The sequence below is a fragment of the Myotis nattereri genome (assembly GCF_964212035.1).
Source record: "Myotis nattereri genome assembly, chromosome: 1".
NCBI lineage: Eukaryota > Metazoa > Chordata > Mammalia > Chiroptera > Vespertilionidae > Myotis > Myotis nattereri.
In genome coordinates, this window is record NC_138075.1 from 194,759,240 (window position 1) to 194,776,876 (window position 17,637).

General features: G+C 42.0%; 1 protein-coding gene across 1 annotated transcript; it reads left to right on the top strand.

The window, feature by feature from the left end:
* The first annotated feature begins 15,620 nt into the window (after positions 1-15,620).
* On the top strand, positions 15,621-16,692 carry LOC308521252 (COP9 signalosome complex subunit 6-like). The gene is made up of 2 exons (XM_081094175.1): positions 15,621-16,285; positions 16,442-16,692. Exon 1 carries the CDS (start codon positions 15,766-15,768, stop codon positions 16,279-16,281), a length of 516 nt encoding a protein of 171 aa, XP_080950301.1. The 5' UTR covers positions 15,621-15,765; the 3' UTR covers positions 16,282-16,285; positions 16,442-16,692.
* The last annotated feature ends 945 nt before the right edge of the window (positions 16,693-17,637 follow it).

Sequence of the window (17,637 nt, forward strand, 5' to 3'; positions counted from 1 at the left end):
CTAACTGCCCTCCCCTGCTGGCCTGATCTCACCCCCAATGGCCCTCCCCTGATGGCCTGATCTTGCCCCCAACTGCCTTCCCCTGCCAGCCTGATATCACCCGCAACAGCCCTCCTCTGTGAGCCTGATCTTGCCCCCAACTGCCCTCCTCTGCTGGCCAATTTGATTCTGATTGGTTGGTTTCTAAGCCAGTCAACATCAAAAGCTCTGCCTCCTAGACAGCCATTGGCTCCTCACAGTTGACCCAGATTTGGTTCTGATTGGTCAGTTCCTATGCCGGTCAGTGTCAAAAGCTCCGCCTCCTAGGCAGCCATTGGCTCCTCAAAGTTGACCCAGATTTGGTTGTGATTGGTCAGTTTCTATGCTAGTCAACTCAAAAGCTCTGCCTTCTAGGCAGTCATTGACTCCTCACATTTCACCCAGAATTGGTTCTGATTTGCCTGTTCCTATGCTGGTCAATGTCAAAAGCTCCGCCTCCTAGACAGCCATTGACTCCTCACAGTTGACCCAGATTTGGTTCTAATTGGTAGGTTTCTATGCCAGTCAGCGTCTCTGGGCCTATCAACGGGGCCTGATCAGAAAGGCAGGGCTGATCAGCAGCCCTGGTGGAGGCCTGGAGAGAAATGGAGGTGCGGCTGATGGCCAGACTGGGAGAGAAAGAGAGAGGCAAGTGCTGATCAAAAGCTGCCACAGAGGCAATGGATCAGTCCCTGCTTCTATCTTCAGGCCTCTCTCTTCCCTGATTCACAGCCCCCTCAGCAGTCAGTGCCGGGCACTGCGCCTGCAGCCAGAAGCGGTCAGCGCTGGGTTGCCACGGCAACCCAGCACTGACTGCAGGACTGCCTTCCAGTTGGTCGAGTCTCAGTTGGTCATTACTGGTCATTGCGACCCAGGGTTTTTAATATATTAGTATTATATAAATGTTCATAATGTTATAATGTTATATATATGGAAAACACATAGTTAGCTTTGCTATCTAGAGGATTTGGATTCTATGGTACCTTTGTAGCAATGAGGACACTAAGTACATGGATCCTGGTCTCTAAATACAATCATCTACTAAAAGGAACCAAGGCTCCTTCAATGAATGGCTTAACGGCTAATTTAAAGGAGGGAAAATACAACATGAACCTAGAACACATTTCTGTGACAGAAACTAAACTGCTCAAAGAAGTATTGAGATGTCAAAAGGAAAAAAAATAGTTTAACCCTTTGCAGTCCAATTTTATTTTTGGAATTCAAACAGTCTGGTCCAAATTAATTGACGGGATTGAATGTTGAACATTTTAATGTTCTTATTTTAAAGTTTAAACCAAAAAATTCACTGGTTATATTATTACGTATGTTCAATCAAAGAGTTTATTCTTTAAAACATTTCATAGTGTGGTATCTTTTGAAACATTTCCCCACATGCAACCCAGCACCTTACTGACAATGCATATAATCGCAGCGGTTTGCAGTGTCGACCTCACCTCCACGTTGGACCTGCTCCTAGCACCTGGTCTGTCGAGTCAGCCTGGACGTTGGACTGAAAAGGGTTAAAGGTGTTCTTACTAAAACTAGAAAAATATGTGCGTCAAAAATACCAATCGTATGGCTTATATCATATTGGATAAAATCAAAATTTACAACTCCATCTATGTATATAAAAGGTTAAGTGACCAGCTGACTGGCCAACTGGCCAGTAGTTGTGACGTGCACTGACCATCAGGGGGCAGACGCTCAATGTAAGTGCTGAGGAGCAACAGCAACTTTGCAGGACGCCCTCTCACACTCCAGGACCCCCTCAGGGGATGTCGGACTACTGGTTTTGGCCTTATCCCTGCCGGCCAGGCCGAGAGACCCCACCTGCTGGAGGGACCCTGCTCACTCTGCAGATACCCTTCGAGCCCCAGTGCCACCGCAGGTGCGGCCAGCCAGGGAGAGACTGTGGGAGGTTGGCTCCAGGGCATGTCTAGCCCATCTCACCCAGTCCTACCCTGCCAGCCACCTTCTAATTAATTTCCTCTCAATGTACACAAATCCATGCATTGGGCCTCTAATATGAATATAAATGAATAAATTAATAATTATATAAGGACTAGGGGCCTAGTGCATGAATTTGTGCACCTTGAAAGGAACTGTGGTCCCTGAGGCTGCAGTGGGCACAGGGGTAGATCTTGACCCATTCTCCCCATTCCCGCTCGACCTGTTGACAGCGTGGAGTGACTGAGGCCAGCGCCAGCAGTGGGTGCAAGTAGGGCCATCACTGTCAGCAGGTGTGAGAGGTGGCTGACAGCCCTGATTGGCCCTCGGGAGCAGGGGGAAGTGGAGAAGCCCTGAGGGGTGATCAGGGCCAGCAGTTGTTGCTTGCACCTGCTGAGGGCACCAAGCAATTGGGGCCAGCACCAGGCACTGGCAGCAGGTGCAAGCAGCAGCTCCAGCACCAGTAGCAGGTGTGAGCACCCAGAGGGACTGCAGCATGCAGGAGCAAAGAATTTTTAGTAACCACCAGAGGCTCACCCCGATGACAGTGACCGGCACCCTGCCTTGGTCTGGTGCCCCCGCTTACCTGCTCCACTATCTCACCGAAGCCAATGCCTGCCATGTTTTGCACTCTGCCACCTGCTGCCAATGCCCTCCATGTTCTTCACGCTCCCTCAGTGCACATCATAGTGACCAGTTGTTTGGTTGTTCGGTTGTTCAGTTGTTCTGCCTTTCAGTCTATTTGCATATTAGGGTTTGATATATATATATATATATATATATATATATATATATATATATATATATATGAAAATTTCATATTTATGTTAGAATCACAATACAGATAGGATTCATGAGAGAAATAAATATTAAAGCATTTAGTGGATATTTGAGGAAGGGAGCTTCAATGTTGTAAAATTGGTGGACAGCCCTAGCCAGTTTGGCTCAGTGGATAGAGCGTCGGCCTGTGGACTGAAGGGTCCCAGGTTCGATTCCAGTCAAGGGCATGTACCTTGGTTGCAGGCACATCCCCCAGAAGGGGGTGTGCAGGAGGCAGCTGATCAATGCTTCTCTCTAATCGATGTTTCTAACTCTCTATCCCTCTCCCTTCCTCTCTGTAAAAAATCAATAAAATATATTTTTTAAAAATTGGTGGACAGAAACGTGGTGATAGAATATTAAGGTAAATTCATAGTAATTTTCCCCCAAATGTTCAAAATATTTAAAAGTTACACAAGGAAAAAAACATGACTTTCCAGTAGAGAAAATTTGCAGAAAACTTTGCAACTTTGCCAGCTGATCAGAGGTTTAGCTTCAGTGGGGAATGTAAGATATTCTAACCTGATGGTCTAATACACTGAAGAACATAGCATCAGCTCCTCCCACAAAGTCATGAACTGGCTCTATATTTGAGGAAATATTCAATAAAACAAGATTGAGGGAAATCCTCCAGATGGTAAGCCTTATGTTCCCCAAAAGAGTCTAGGTCAGATGATGGCGAACCTATGACATGTGTGTCAGAGGTTACACGCAAACTCATTTTTTTGGTTGATTTTTCTTTGTTAAATGGTATTTAAATATATAAAATAAATATCAAAAATATAAGACTTTGTTTTACTATGGTTGCAAATATCAAAAAATTTCTATATGTGACACGGCACCAAAGTTAGGGTTTTTCAAAATGCTGACACGCCAAGCTCAAAAGGTTCGCCATCACTGGTCTAGGTCATGTAAGACAGTGTAAGCCTGGAAAAATGTTACAGATTGGAGAAGAATGAAAATTCAAATCATAAACCTAGATAATACCTTGGACAAGAAAGAAAAAAATATATATATATTGTTGAACTATTAGCACAATTTGAATGAAATCTGTGGATTGCATTGTAATATTGCATTAATTTCCAGGTTTGCATGATTGCACTATGGTTATATAGGGGAATGTCTTGTGTTTGTAAAATATATACTGCATTATTAAAGAATAATGGGACATCATGTCTGAAACTATTTTAGTGGCTCAAAAAGTGAAGAATGATTAGTGCTCACTGTTGGGAGAAATGTGAACACTGTGGATCTTTGAATCCCTACATACCTTGAGAAAAGTATACTAACATTTACCCCCTGCTATTTTTGCAAGGATGCTTATATAGCATACTAGAGGCACACTGCACAAATTTGTGCATGGGTGGGATCCCTCAGCCTGGCTGGTGATCAAAGCCTATCAGGGTGCCTTTTGAGGGAGGCCAGCTGGCAGGGTGGAGGGACCACATGAGGTTGGCCGGCCAGGGGAAGGGGCCATGGGAGGTTAGCCGGCTGGGGGTGGAGGAGCCACGAGAGGTTGGTCGGCCGGCTGGGGGTGAAGGGGCCATGGGAGGTTGGCTGTGGGAGTGCACTGATCACCAAGCAGAGCTCCTGAGTTGAGCATCTTCCCCCTGGTGGTCAGTGCACATCATAGCGACTGGTCAACCGGTCATTCCGGTCATTCTGATTGTTCAGTCATAATGGTCACTTAGGCTTTTATATATATATAGATGTGAAAGAGGTAAAGTCTCCTTCCACTGGACAGAGGGAAGGTCTGTTGTATGAAAACAATAATAAAGTTAATGTTCCCTTTGTGATAAGAGTGGGCCAGATATAGTGGCAGTCTGTTAATAATAAATGGAAGCTTTTTTAAATTTGTAATCACTCACTCTTAATAAAGACCCATTACGTATGCAGCAACCATTTGACCCTTCCTTCTAATCATTCCTATCATCATCCTCACTGTATTGGGCAATAGGAACCAGTGGAAACATGATGCTCATGCTGCCTGCCATGTCTTGAGTAGTCTTTAATGACTAATAATAAAGTCTCTGATCCAAAAGTCTCTTGGCTTCTGCTGGCATCCATGAGATTCTGACAAGGTAACTTATTAGCCTGTAAGCTGGATAAAAATCGCTTCATAAAGAGCTTCATAATTCTTGATATTTTCAAACAGTAAAAAAAGTGGTGATTGAGAAAATGTAGTAAAATATCAACTAGGGAATCTTGGTGAAGTATATGGGAAAGTTCCAGCGCAACATTTTTGTAAATGCAACTTTTCCACAAACTTCATGCCATTTTAAAATTATTCCAAAATACAATTAAAAAAATACATTGATTTAAAAATAACAAAAAATGTCTGTATTTTCAAGTATAGAAAAGTTCTTGAAAATTTATTCAAAACTTGACTTTTTAATTTAATCTACATATATGCAGACCTTATAAATATCCACTAAAATAAAGCCATATTAGTTATTAAGCATTTGAGCAGTAATTCTCACTTGGCCTATAATATATACATTATAATAATTTTCAGCCTGCCATTTATATTTTCAAAACTAATTATCTTCCAGCCATTTAATGTATAATGAATATCTAGTCGTGCAAATATCAATAACCATCTGGGAATTTATTTGCATTTTAATTTTTATAAACATGAAGCAATATTAAAAAAACAACAACACCCACACACAAAATACAGATGTAGAGAATGAGCTGTCTTCTATAATGCTGTTTTAATTTCCCTTTCCGTAATCACTCTGAAGTGTACAGATATATCTTTAGATATTTTTAATAACGTCATAACTGTTTTTAATCAAGAAAAACATTGCATATTAATGCCCTCAGGAAATACATCCTAAATATTAAACATAAAATATTAATATTTTAATTTAGCATTTATTAGGAGTGAAATATCCAAGGTGACAATTGAGCAAAGTAATTATAAAAGCAGGGTCTAAAGGTAGAGTGTTTGGAGGTTGATCTTTTGCACATTATTTAACTTCTTTCATCCTTAATTTTATCATCTTAAAATGAGGATAACAAGGCCATGGAGTGGGGGGAAAATCTAAAGTATCTTGTACACAGTAAGAATTCAGTATATCGTCTTTTGTCCCAACTGCCTATATTTTCCTTTTTTGTGCATGTGCAAAATTGATGGAGTTTATACATTCCAAAAGATATACATTCTAATAAAACAAACATTTCACCTAATAATCCTATATAATAAAAGGCATAATATGCAAATTGTCTCTTGGACCGGGAGTTCTTCCAGGAGTTTAACCAGGGGGCAGGGCCAGCCAGGGGAGGGAGGGAGGCTCCGGCCGGCTGCCGCCAGCTGCTAGGAACCCTACCAGTGCACTAATTTCATGAACTGGGCCTCTAGTATAATAGAATTGCCACAGAGCACCCTTCTTTTTCTGACACAGGAATATATCTTTCTTTCCCCAGGTCTCCTGTTTACAGTTGTCCATTTGAGTGAATTCTGACATGGATAATGGAAGCTGTCCAAGAGCACTCACCAATGAAGATAAAGATGAGCTTGGGTAGGTAATAGACCAGTGATGGCGAACCTTTTGAGCTTGCTGTGTCAGCATTTTTATAAACCCTAACTTAACTCTGGTGCCATGTCACATATAGAAATTCTTTGATATTTGCAACCATAGTAAAACAAAGACATATATATATATATATATATACTAGTAACCCAGTGCACGAAAATTCATGCACTGGGGTGGGGGGGGAAGGGCCCCTCAGTCTGGCCTTCACCCTCTCCAATCTGAGACCCCTCAGGGAATGTCCAACTACCTGTTTGTGCCCACACTTTTAACAGATAACAGCTCCATTGTTGTTTCTTTCTTATGCTTAAAACCATTGGAATTAGTAGGTATTCAAAGTGTGCATACATTTTGGGGGGACACCTTATATATCTCTAGTCAGTGGTGAAAGAAACCAACAGCAGATTTGGAACCCCCAGACAGGGAACCTCGCTCACTCCCCACATGTCTCCCCACTTCACTTTCCACCTTCATGGGCAGCAGGAGAATCAACGTTTTCTCTCACTAATTCAGAAAAGCACGTCCTGTCACCCGCTGCCCGGCAGGAGTGCACTAGGCCCCAAGCAAGTGAGGCTCAGTCAGGGCAGCCTTTGCTCATGGGTGCTGGCACCCAAACTGCACATTCCTCATCTACAGTTGCCCCAACTATGCCACTGTTTCACTGAGAGGACGGAATTCCTCTCTGCCTCTGGGTTCTTGATCTTGAACGCTGACCGAAGGCACCTCAGCGAGGGCTGCCCGCACCCACCAGGTGTTTCTGTCTACACCTGCTCCTGCCTCAGCACCTGCATTAACCCCCCAGAGGTGATCTCGTAGCTGCACTGGCCTCCGTGGGAACAGGGCATCACCACTCCACCCTCTCACTGTCATCTCACAGGCGCCCACCCTCAGCACCCAGAATACCCAGACACTCTCCAAAGGACGTGAGCACATCAGAGGGGAAGTGTGCACATCCTGTGGGGGTGTTAGGCATGCCGGGTTGATGGAAGTGCGGTGGAGAGGCGGGGGGCGGGGGGGACTTGTGCATGCCTTGGTTTGCAACTGTTGCAGGCGTGGGAGGGTGACAGTGTGCTGGGGGATGTTATCACACCATGGGGGGATGTGCACACAAGAGGCCTCTGGCTTTGCAGATCCACAAACCCCCGTGGTGCAGCCAGGAGGACATCAGTCTGGCCCGCCACGGTGGCTGTCCCTGTGATCCTGCACCTTCTGGGCCAGAAGGCAGATCTTGCACAGCCCCTCCTGGGTGCTGATGGCCTGCAGGCACTACTTCAGCTCAGCCTGCAGGCTCCGATTGGCACGCTCACAGCTGTCACCACCGCCTTGTGGGGAGTACAGGCAGCCCTCCACCGGTCTGCCTCCCCTGTCCAGAGGCTCTCTGCGCTGCTCACCTGCCCAGAGTGACTGGGGCTGGGCGGAGGCCAGGCGTCCTGTTCTGCCCAACCCTGGCCGATCTGCCCCTGTGCGAGCTGCCATCCCGCTGGGAAGGGTCACGGATCTGGGTCTCGGGACAGTGGACAGCCTCAAGCACTGCCCCCCACCCACCAGGACATGGATCCGAGTCCCAGACCGCCGACAGCTTCAAGCACTGCCCCCCACCCGCCAGGTCACGGATCTGGGTCCAGACTGCGGACAGCCTCAAGCACTGCCTCCCGCCTGGCAGGGTCCCAGATCTGGTCCCAGACCGCAGACAGCCTTGCCCGCTGCCGCCCGCCTTCATTATGCAAATTAACCACCATCTTGTTGCTTCAGGGTGGGGGTCCCCACTGGGGTGCCTGGCCAGCCTGGATGAGGGGATGATGGCTGTTTGCAGCTGGTCACACCCCCTTCAGGGTGGGGGTCCCCACTGGGGTGCCTGGCCAGTCTGGGTGAGGGGATGATGGCTGTTTTCAGGCTGGTGGGCAACTGAAGCTCCCAACCTCTCCTTTTTTTCTTTTTTTTCTTTTTATTCTGTGATTTATTTACCTCCTATGGCTGTCACTGGAGCTGAGAGCCAACTTTAGCTCTGAGGCTCAGCTCCAGCTCTGAGACCTCGGCTGCTGAAAGCAGGGATCTGGGTTTGTTTGGATTCTATAATTGTAACACTGTTGCAGTCCTGCTGGCTGAAGCCCGGCTGGCTAAAAGCAGGTTTCTGGAGTTTGTTTAGGTTCTATAATTGCAACATAGTTGCTTAGAGTTGTAGCTCAGAGGCCAGCAGCGGCAGGAGGGGAACCTTGGCTTCCTCCCTCACTAGAGCAAGCAAGCCTCCTGTTCGCTTCAGCTGCCTGGCTGCCGGCTGCCATCTTGGTTGGCAGTTAATTTGCATATCTCCCTGATTAGCCAATGGGAAGCATGTTGGAGGTACGGTTAATTACCATGTTTGTCTATTATTAGATAGGATTATAGCAAATGTGGAAATTTATTGAGAAACAAGCACAGACTCCTTTGTGAGGAGGGAGAAAGAGTTATATTATATTTTTGGTATTTATTTTATATATTTAAATGCCATTTAACAAAGAAAAATCAACCAAAAGAATGAGTTCGCATGTCACCTCTGACATGCATGTCATAGGTTCGCCATCACTGTAATAGATCATAGTTATAATGTTTTTAATTCAAGTCTATCTTCTTCTTATTAACTAAATACGCTTTTTTGTTTTCTTATTTTACTCTTGAGATTGATAGTTTGTATTCATGGCATATTTTTTCTCTTTTTCCTTATTTTATTCATGGCATTTATAAAAAGAGAGATTTTAATTTTGATTACTCCAATGTGAATCACCTTTTATTCCCAAAGCATTAGAATTACTTTCCTCAATATTTTCCTTGGAGTCAGAGGAAAAATAGTGCTTGCTTCACTCCTCCAATGCCCAATTTCATGAATTCTGTGCCTCTAAAAGCAGGTGTACATCATATTTTATTTCTTGAGTTCCCTGACCCTTTTCTGACCCCAGGAAAGAACTTCAGAGAGTTTATTATAGAGGTAAGTGAACTCTAATTCTTTTGCTCTCAACAAAAGAAATGAATTATATAAAGTTCAACTTTAGCTGTCCCTTGTATCTATAGTTCCTTCTCAATTTTCTGTACTACTGCCACTGTTCAGACCTGAATTACCTCCTACTATTTGGACCACTCAAGATCCCCTGTGTTCTCTCTCCACCAAGATTCTCCTACAGTGCCCTCAGAGGTACTTCTGCACAGTCCATCTTTAGTGATGCTCATCCCATTGTTTGTCCATGTGCTTGTTGGTTGGTTGTTTTCTCTTAAGAATTTTAATGTGCCCCTATTTCCAAAGAATAAACCATTATCTGTCTATATGTGTTCCTTAGCCTTCAATCCCTTCAGCTATCCCATAAAAATAATGAGAGTTCACTTAGTACGTGCAGTTCTTGAATATAAATATATATATAGTGTTCAATGTGTTAGGTATCTTTAAAATAGCAACATACTGTATGTTGGAGTTTAAATTTAAACAAAAACAATTGGCTTTGACTTAAATTCTAAATTTTATAGGATTCCTCTCTATCTTTCTGCCCAGGTATTTGTGGTCTGCTCAGGTTTTTCTCTAAGCTACCAGGATCAGAGTTTTCCACAACCTTGGAATATGTCCAGGCATGTTTGCATGGGTCTCCTTGGACACTTCAGTGAAGGTGGACCAAAGTAATGCTGAATTACAGCAGGCAAAGACTTGACACAGGCAGGATGTTACTCTCCCTCAAAGGCAACTGAATCTTTAATGGGTGGGTGCCCTGTTTGCAGGTGATAGGAAATCCCCATTCCTAGCAACAACTTCTACAGAGACAGCAGCCTGAGGATTTGTAACCTGCAACACTCTATATAAGGAAAGATATTCCTTGAGGTTAGCCTCTAATAAGAAGCACACAAGTTCTAAAAGTTAAACATACTTTTAAAATTCCAATGAAATATAATTGATCAGTGCCCTTTCCTTATCCAGAACAGTAAGCTTTCAGAAGGAAAATAGAACCCCTATTCATTAAATAGTTCACCATCTGTTTTGCTTCAAACATTATCTACTATTCAATCATTAGCTATGAAATACTATGACAAAATTTAAAAACAAGCTCTGCAGAATCCTATGTAAAAGTTTTATTTGATAGATTTTACTTGAGACAAATAATATAATTTGACACCAAACAAAATAAAACAAAACAAACAACAACAAAAACAAGTAATTCCCTAACAGCTCCACATTACTTCTCATACTATATAAATCCACTCCCAACTCTTAAAAACATGACAAAGCCAAGCATCTTCAAAGCTTTAGTTACCACTTTATACATCAAAACAGTTGAAACTGCCATGTGGATTTCAAAAATATACTCAATTTTTCATACACTAAAATGACATAATTTGGACTATTTAAATAAGTCAGCAAATGATCTATCATTTAGTTTGATTTTAAAAGCATTATTCTCAGTGACATTTGTGCATACACACTCCCACAGGTGGCTTCCACTAAAAGTCCTCTCTTTTGTAAAACTGATTTTAAATTAAATGCTTTTCACTTCTATTCATTTTTCTGTTGGCAAATAAGTTGGTGTTTTTTTTTTTTAATGTATTTTTGTTGATTTCAGAGAGGAAGGGAGAGGGAGAGAGAGAATCATTGATTGGCTGCCTCCTGCACGCCCCCCACTGGGGATCGAGCCCAAAACCTGGGCATGCGCCCATGCCTGGAATCAAACCTGGGACCTTTCAGTCTTCAGGCGACGCTCTATCCACTGAGCCAAACCAGCCAGGACGGCAAATAAGTTATTTTAAAGAATAGTTTTAAACAGGATAGCAGAAAGAATGAAAGAAGAGCAGAAAAATATAGGAAGAGGCAGGGAATGAGAAAGTGAGGAATGGATAAAGGAACCTGGAAAGAAAGGAAAGAAAGGAGGGAGGGAGAGAAAGAAGAGAGGACGCAGAGGGAACGATTGTTAGGAACAAGTGTGGATCAGAATCATTTCCCAGATTCACTGGGTTCAATCTTTTCAAAAACATTTCTCAATCCAACTCTATAGAATTAGAATTCTGAATATCAGAAACCTATATCTTAAAGCTAAAACTTCAAATTTGATAAGTAACAGGAAGTTGCACCCACCAACTCAGAAACACTGCCATCTGCTGACACTATAAAATTGATATGAGTTTTGATATTATTTCTTTAAATGTAAAACCAAAATGTTGTAAACTTTGTAATGCATATTATAAAATCTGTATTTAATAAGAAATTACTAATATAAAGACATAAACTTACTAATATAACAAAATCTGAGAGATATGGAAGTATGAAAAAATGCAAAAGGAAATATTTTAGTTTATAGTAAAAGCACAATTATACTTTTGACTAGTAAACCAGAATATGTAAAATAATTTTTCTGAATACCTATTCACAATCATGCAACTGGTAACAAATGTTTGAGCATTAACTCAAGCCACAGCACTCTTCTAATTTGCAGCTATGATGTAAAGGCTTTCTTCTAAAAGTTCATTACAAAACATCAGTCTCAAAACTGAAGGAAGGAAACACATCAGTTGGATGAAATGTCCAGATCCTTAAAAGTGCTTCCATTTACTTAAAATGCCATCCTTCTTCCCACATTAATCAGGAACTAGGTAGAAGACTGCAGATGTTAATATACTTGGGAGGTACATGTTGAGTAAATATAAGTGTTTTTATATGACTTATAAAAGTGATCACAAAATGACCATCAGTATTTCTTTCTATGAGTGTCAGTGATTTAGGGAGTCTCCTAATTGACCTTCCTTACGTGCAAGGTCTGAGTTGATGGACTAACTTTTCATTTATTTATTCTGTGAGGAACTTCCTCCCATTCTACATCCCCGGCTTTATATCGTGTCACTCTAGCCTTGCCTTTTATACTCCCATTGGAATTCACTTGCAGCTCAAAGAGAACTTCATGATATTTCACGTCTGTGTCTTTGCTCATGCTGCTGCCGGTGTCTCTGAGGCAATTATCTTCCTGAGGGTCTTCCTTCGGACCTCCTAAAGCTGGGCGGGCCAAATTCCCCTCCTCTGCGTTCCCAGCCTGCACCGTGCATGTACTTACTGTTACATGTACCACGAGAAAGTGTTTTGTTTCTCAGTCTGTCATCCTTGGTTCATAGTGCACTCCATCAAATGAGGGAGCGTGACGTATTTCTATCCATAATCCATGCGTGGCACCTTATGAAGAGAACTTTTTAAAAATCTCCTAATATTTTAGGATCTTATATAATATTTTACTGTTCTTCATCATTTCTGCAATGACAGAAAAGTTTCCATAGAAATTAGTGACAGCATGTTGGGTTTGGGAGATTGGCTATTCTGTTACATACAGTTTGTATATTATTTTATGACTAGAGGCCTGGTACACGGATTCGTGAAGTGGGGGGGGGGCGGAAATCCCTCAGCCTGGCCTTCACCCTCTCACAATCCGGGACCACTCAGGGGATGTAGCAGTGCACCAAGCCACAGGGAGGAGCCTAAGCTGGGGCCGGGCACCGCACTACTCACGCTGCAAGCACTCATCCTGGCCCACTGCACCTGCTGCCACTCAGTAGTGCTGCCATGGAGCTGGGAGAGGCTCCCACCACGGCAGCTTTGCTTACCAGCTGTGAGCCTGGATTCTGGCTGAGTGGCGCTCGCCCTGTAGGAGCACACTGACCAAAGGGGGAAGATCCTGTGTTGAGTGTCTGCCCCTGGTGTCAGTGTGCATCATAGCGACTGGTTGACTGGTCACTTAGGCTTTTATATATAGAGAGATTATATATTGCCCCTCTCCTAACTAGACTATAAGCCCCTTTGGGCTATTTCAGACTGTAAATTCCCCACTAAACTAACTGTTGTATGGGATGCCAAGCAATTTCTTATAAAATATTTGATTGTCATATGATCTCAACTAGATTAATAAAAAACAAAGTAACAATATGATATAACAAATACTCCATAATTTAGGGATTTACAAAGTGCAAGTGGAACAAAGAAGAGGATAGAATAAATCTATTTGGGGAACTTCTTGCTTGAAAGTAATTTTAAAGTATAATTCAGAGTATATTAGATTTACACAGGGATTACTTATAGATTAAGAAGCAGCAAAATGTGTAATTGCCAATTAGGCTAATTAGTAACCCAAATAGATACAGAACTTTCTCTCTCTCTCTCTCTCTCTCTCTCTCTCTCTCTCTCTCTCTCTCCTGTTGATCATCTTGAATTATAAAATTCAAAGAGACTAACCAGTTTTTCTCAGTGAATAGAGCCCATGGACTGAAGGATCTTGGGTTTGATTCCTATCAATGACACATACCTGTACCTCAGTTGCAGGCTTGATCCCTGGCCCAGGTACATGTGGGAGCCAACCAAACTATGTGTTTCTCTCACATTGACGTTTCTGTCTTTTTGTCTCTCTCCCTTCCTTCCACTCTCTCTAAAAATCAATGGAAACATATCCTGGGGTGAGGATTAACAACAACAAAAACGAACTCAAAGAGATCATGAAAGAGGACTTTTGTCAGGATAATGTAAGAAAGTAGTCTCTTCTTAAGTGCCTGGCCAAATATTCAAAAGTTCTTAGAGAAAGGAACACCGCATGCAGATTGACCAATTTATTTCCTTGACACTCATTTTGAAAGCAGTGTTGGAGGTCGGTATCAGAAACTTCATGTAGACAAGGCAAGAGTCAATTTACATAGTGAACAGTGAGACATGTAGTAAATTTTTTTCTGGCCAGTGTGTCTTCCTTGACAGATTAGAAGTTCTTACTTATACATTATGAGACCAAATCTCAATGGCATTGTCCATAAATATTATTAACATTTATAATTATTTAGGAAGTTATGCAACCCCTTACATTCCTCACTTTTAGCAAGTTTTTAATGCTTAGATTAACTTGAGAAACTTGGGTATGAAGTAAACCAAGCTATTTCTTAGGGTACTAGATATAGAACAGCAAGTGAGTTTCTTTTATTTTCTTATTGTGGTAAATATTTAACATGAATTCTACTCTCAATACATTTTGAAGTACATCATATAGTATTCTCAACTATAGGCACATCTCTAGGGCTTATGGTAGATCCCTAGAACTTATTCACTTTTTATAACAAAAATTATGTATCCATTAAAAATTTCACATTTTCCATCCCTCCAGCTCCTGATAACAACCACTCTACTTTCTGGTTCTATGAACTTGACTATCTTAGATACTTCATATAAGTAGAATTATGCAATGTTTGTCAGTCTGTGACTAGCTTATTTCACTTAGCATAATGTCCTCCAGGTTCATTCATGTTATCATATATGGCAGGATTTCCTTTTTTAAAAGACTGAATTATAATACCCCATTGTATGTACACATCACATTTTTATTTCTATCATTAATTGATACACATTCATGTTGCTTTCCCATCTTGCCTATCATGAATAATGTTGCAATGAACATGGGAACATGGGAGTGCAAACATCTCTTCCAGATTCTGATTTCAATTCTTTTGTCTATATTCCTAGAAGAGTGGAATTGCTAGATAACATAGTAGTGATGGGGGTTTGGTTGGTTTTTGAGAAGGAAAAAGCATTTGAAAAAATTCAACACCATTTCATGTTTCATGATGAAAACTCTGTAAAAACCTGGCACAGAAACAGAAGGAACTTACATTCATATAAGAAAGGCCATATATGACAACTCCACAGACATCCTATGCTAATGGATCAGAAGAATTGATGCTGCTAAAGTATCTGTGCTACTCAAAGTGACCTAGAGATTCAATGCAATCCTTATCAAAATTCCAATGGATTTTTTTACAGAAAAGGGAAAAAAAATAAAACCACAGTAGACCTTAAGTAGCTAAATCCATCTTGAGAAAGAAAAACAAAGCTAGAGGCATCACACTTCCAGACATTGAAATATATTACAAAGTTACATATTAAGACAATATGGTTTTGGCATAAAAACAGTTTTGTAGACCAATGGAACAGAGTAGAGAGGCCAGAAGTAAATGCACATACATATGGTCAACTGATCATTGACAAGAATGCAAAAATACTCAATGGTGTGTAAATTGTGTTTGGAAAACTGTATATACATTTCATTTTTTATATTTTAAAATAAATTTTTATTGTTCAGATTATTACAGTTGTTCCTCTTTTTTTCCCCCCATAGCTCCTCTCCACCCAGTTCCCACCCCACCCCATATCCTCACCCCCCCCCACTGTCCTCATCCATAGGTGTAAGATTTTTGTCCACTCTCTTCCCACACCCCCTTCCTCCCAAGAATTGTCAGTACACTGCCTTTCTATGCCCCTGATTTCATTACATTCACCAAGGAGGATCAGTTTAAACAGGTATTCAAGGAGCTGGAGTTTCTGGGTTGGTACACCACAGGGGGACCACCTGACCCATCCGACATCCACGTCCACAAGCAGGTGTGAGAGATAATCGAGAGCCCCCTCTTCCTTAAGTTGAACCCCATGACCATGCACACAGATCTTCCCGTCAGTGTTTTTGAGTCGGTCATTGATATAATCAATGGAGAGGCCCCAATGCTGTTTGCTGAACTGACCTATACTCTGGCCACAGAGGAAGCTGAATGCATTGGTGTAGACCATGTGGCCCGAATGACAGCAACAGGGAGTGGAGAGAACTCTACTGTAGCTGAACACCTGATAGCACAGCACAGTGCTATCAAGATGTTGCACAGCCGTGTCAAGCTCATCTTGGAGTACGTCAAGGCCTCTGAAGCAGGAGAGGTCCCCTTTAACCATGAGATCCTTCGGGAGGCCTATGCTCTGTGTCACTGCCTCCCAGTACTCAGCACAGACAAATTCAAGACAGACTTTTATGATCAATGCAATGATGTGGGGCTCATGGCCTACCTTGGCACCATCACCAAAACGTGCAACACCATGAACCAGTTCATGAACAAGTTCAACGTCCTCTATGATCGACAAGGCATCGGCAGGCGGATGCGGGGGCTCTTCTTCTGAGAGGGTACTTGAAGAGATGATGCACAGGGGTCCCTATGTGCTCCATAGGCCACAACTGTTGCAGAGGGGAGGGGTGCTACACTCCCTTTAGAGAAACCTGTTGTTAATAAAAGGGGAGCAGCTCCTCAGCACCCCTTTCAGTGGCTCTGTCCTCTATTAGGTACCCCACAGGTTTCTCAACCATCTTAAAGGAGACCCTTGGTTCCAGCCTTGTGCAAAGGCAGGAGTCCCTTTTTATCATCAGCTCTTCTCCATACTCTTCAGTGGTTGGGGAGTTCACTGCCACTGAAGTGACTCCATGTCTGGTCAGGTGGACTATGTTGATTTTTTTTATTTACTTAATTTTTAGATTCACTTGTTGATAGATATGTATTCGTTGTCACTTTGTTGTTTATAATTTTTATCTTTACCTTTTTCTTCTTCTTCCTCTTCTTAAAGAATACCCTTCAGTATTTCATATAATCCTGGTTTGGTGGAGATGAACTCCTTTAGCTTTTTCTTGTCTGTGAAGATCTTTATCTGACCTTCAATTCTAAATGATAGCATTGCTGGGTAAAGTAATCTTGGTTGTAGGTTCTTGCTTTTCATCACTTTGAATATTTCTTGCCACTCCCTTCTGGCCCACATGGTTTCTGTTGAGAAATCAGCTGACAGTCATATGGGTACTCCCTTGTAGGTAACTAACTGTTTTTCTCTTGCTGCTTTTAAGATTATCTCTTTGTCTTTTGCCCTTGGCATTTTAATTATGATGTGTCTTGGTGTGGTCCTCTTTGGATTCCTCTTATTTGGGGTTCTCTTCACTTCCTGGACTTGTAAGTCTATTTCTTTCACCAGATAGGGGATGTTTTCTGTCATTATTTCTTCAAATAGGTTTTCAATATCTTGCTCTCTCTCTCTTCTTCTGGCACCCCCATAATTCAGATGTTGGTATGTTTGAAGTTGTCCCACAGGCTCATTACACTATCTTCATATTTTTGGATTCTTTTTTCTTTTGCTTTTCAGAATGGGTGTTTTTTGCATCCTCGTATTTCATATCTTTGACTTGATTCTTGGGATCCTCTAGTCTGCTGTTGGATCTCTATATATTATTCTTTATTTCAGTCAGTGTATGCTTAATTTCTGATTGGTCCTTTTTCATATCCTTGAGGGTCTCACTAAATTTCTCAGAGGTTTGTAGAAGATTCTTGAGTAACCTTATAACTGTGGTTTTGAACTCTATATACAGTAGTTTGCTTTCTTCCATTTCTTTCATTTGTGACCTGTTTCTTTGTCTCTGCATTTTGGCTGCTTCCCTGTGTTGATAGAACGACCTTGTGTGCAAGGTGTCCTTTAGGGCCCAGTGGCTCAGCCTCCCTA

Excerpts from the sequence above, each read along its gene's own strand:
- LOC308521252 (XM_081094175.1), top strand. The coding sequence starts at position 15,766 with ATGACCATGCACACAGATCTTCCCGTCAGTGTTTTTGAGTCGGTCATT.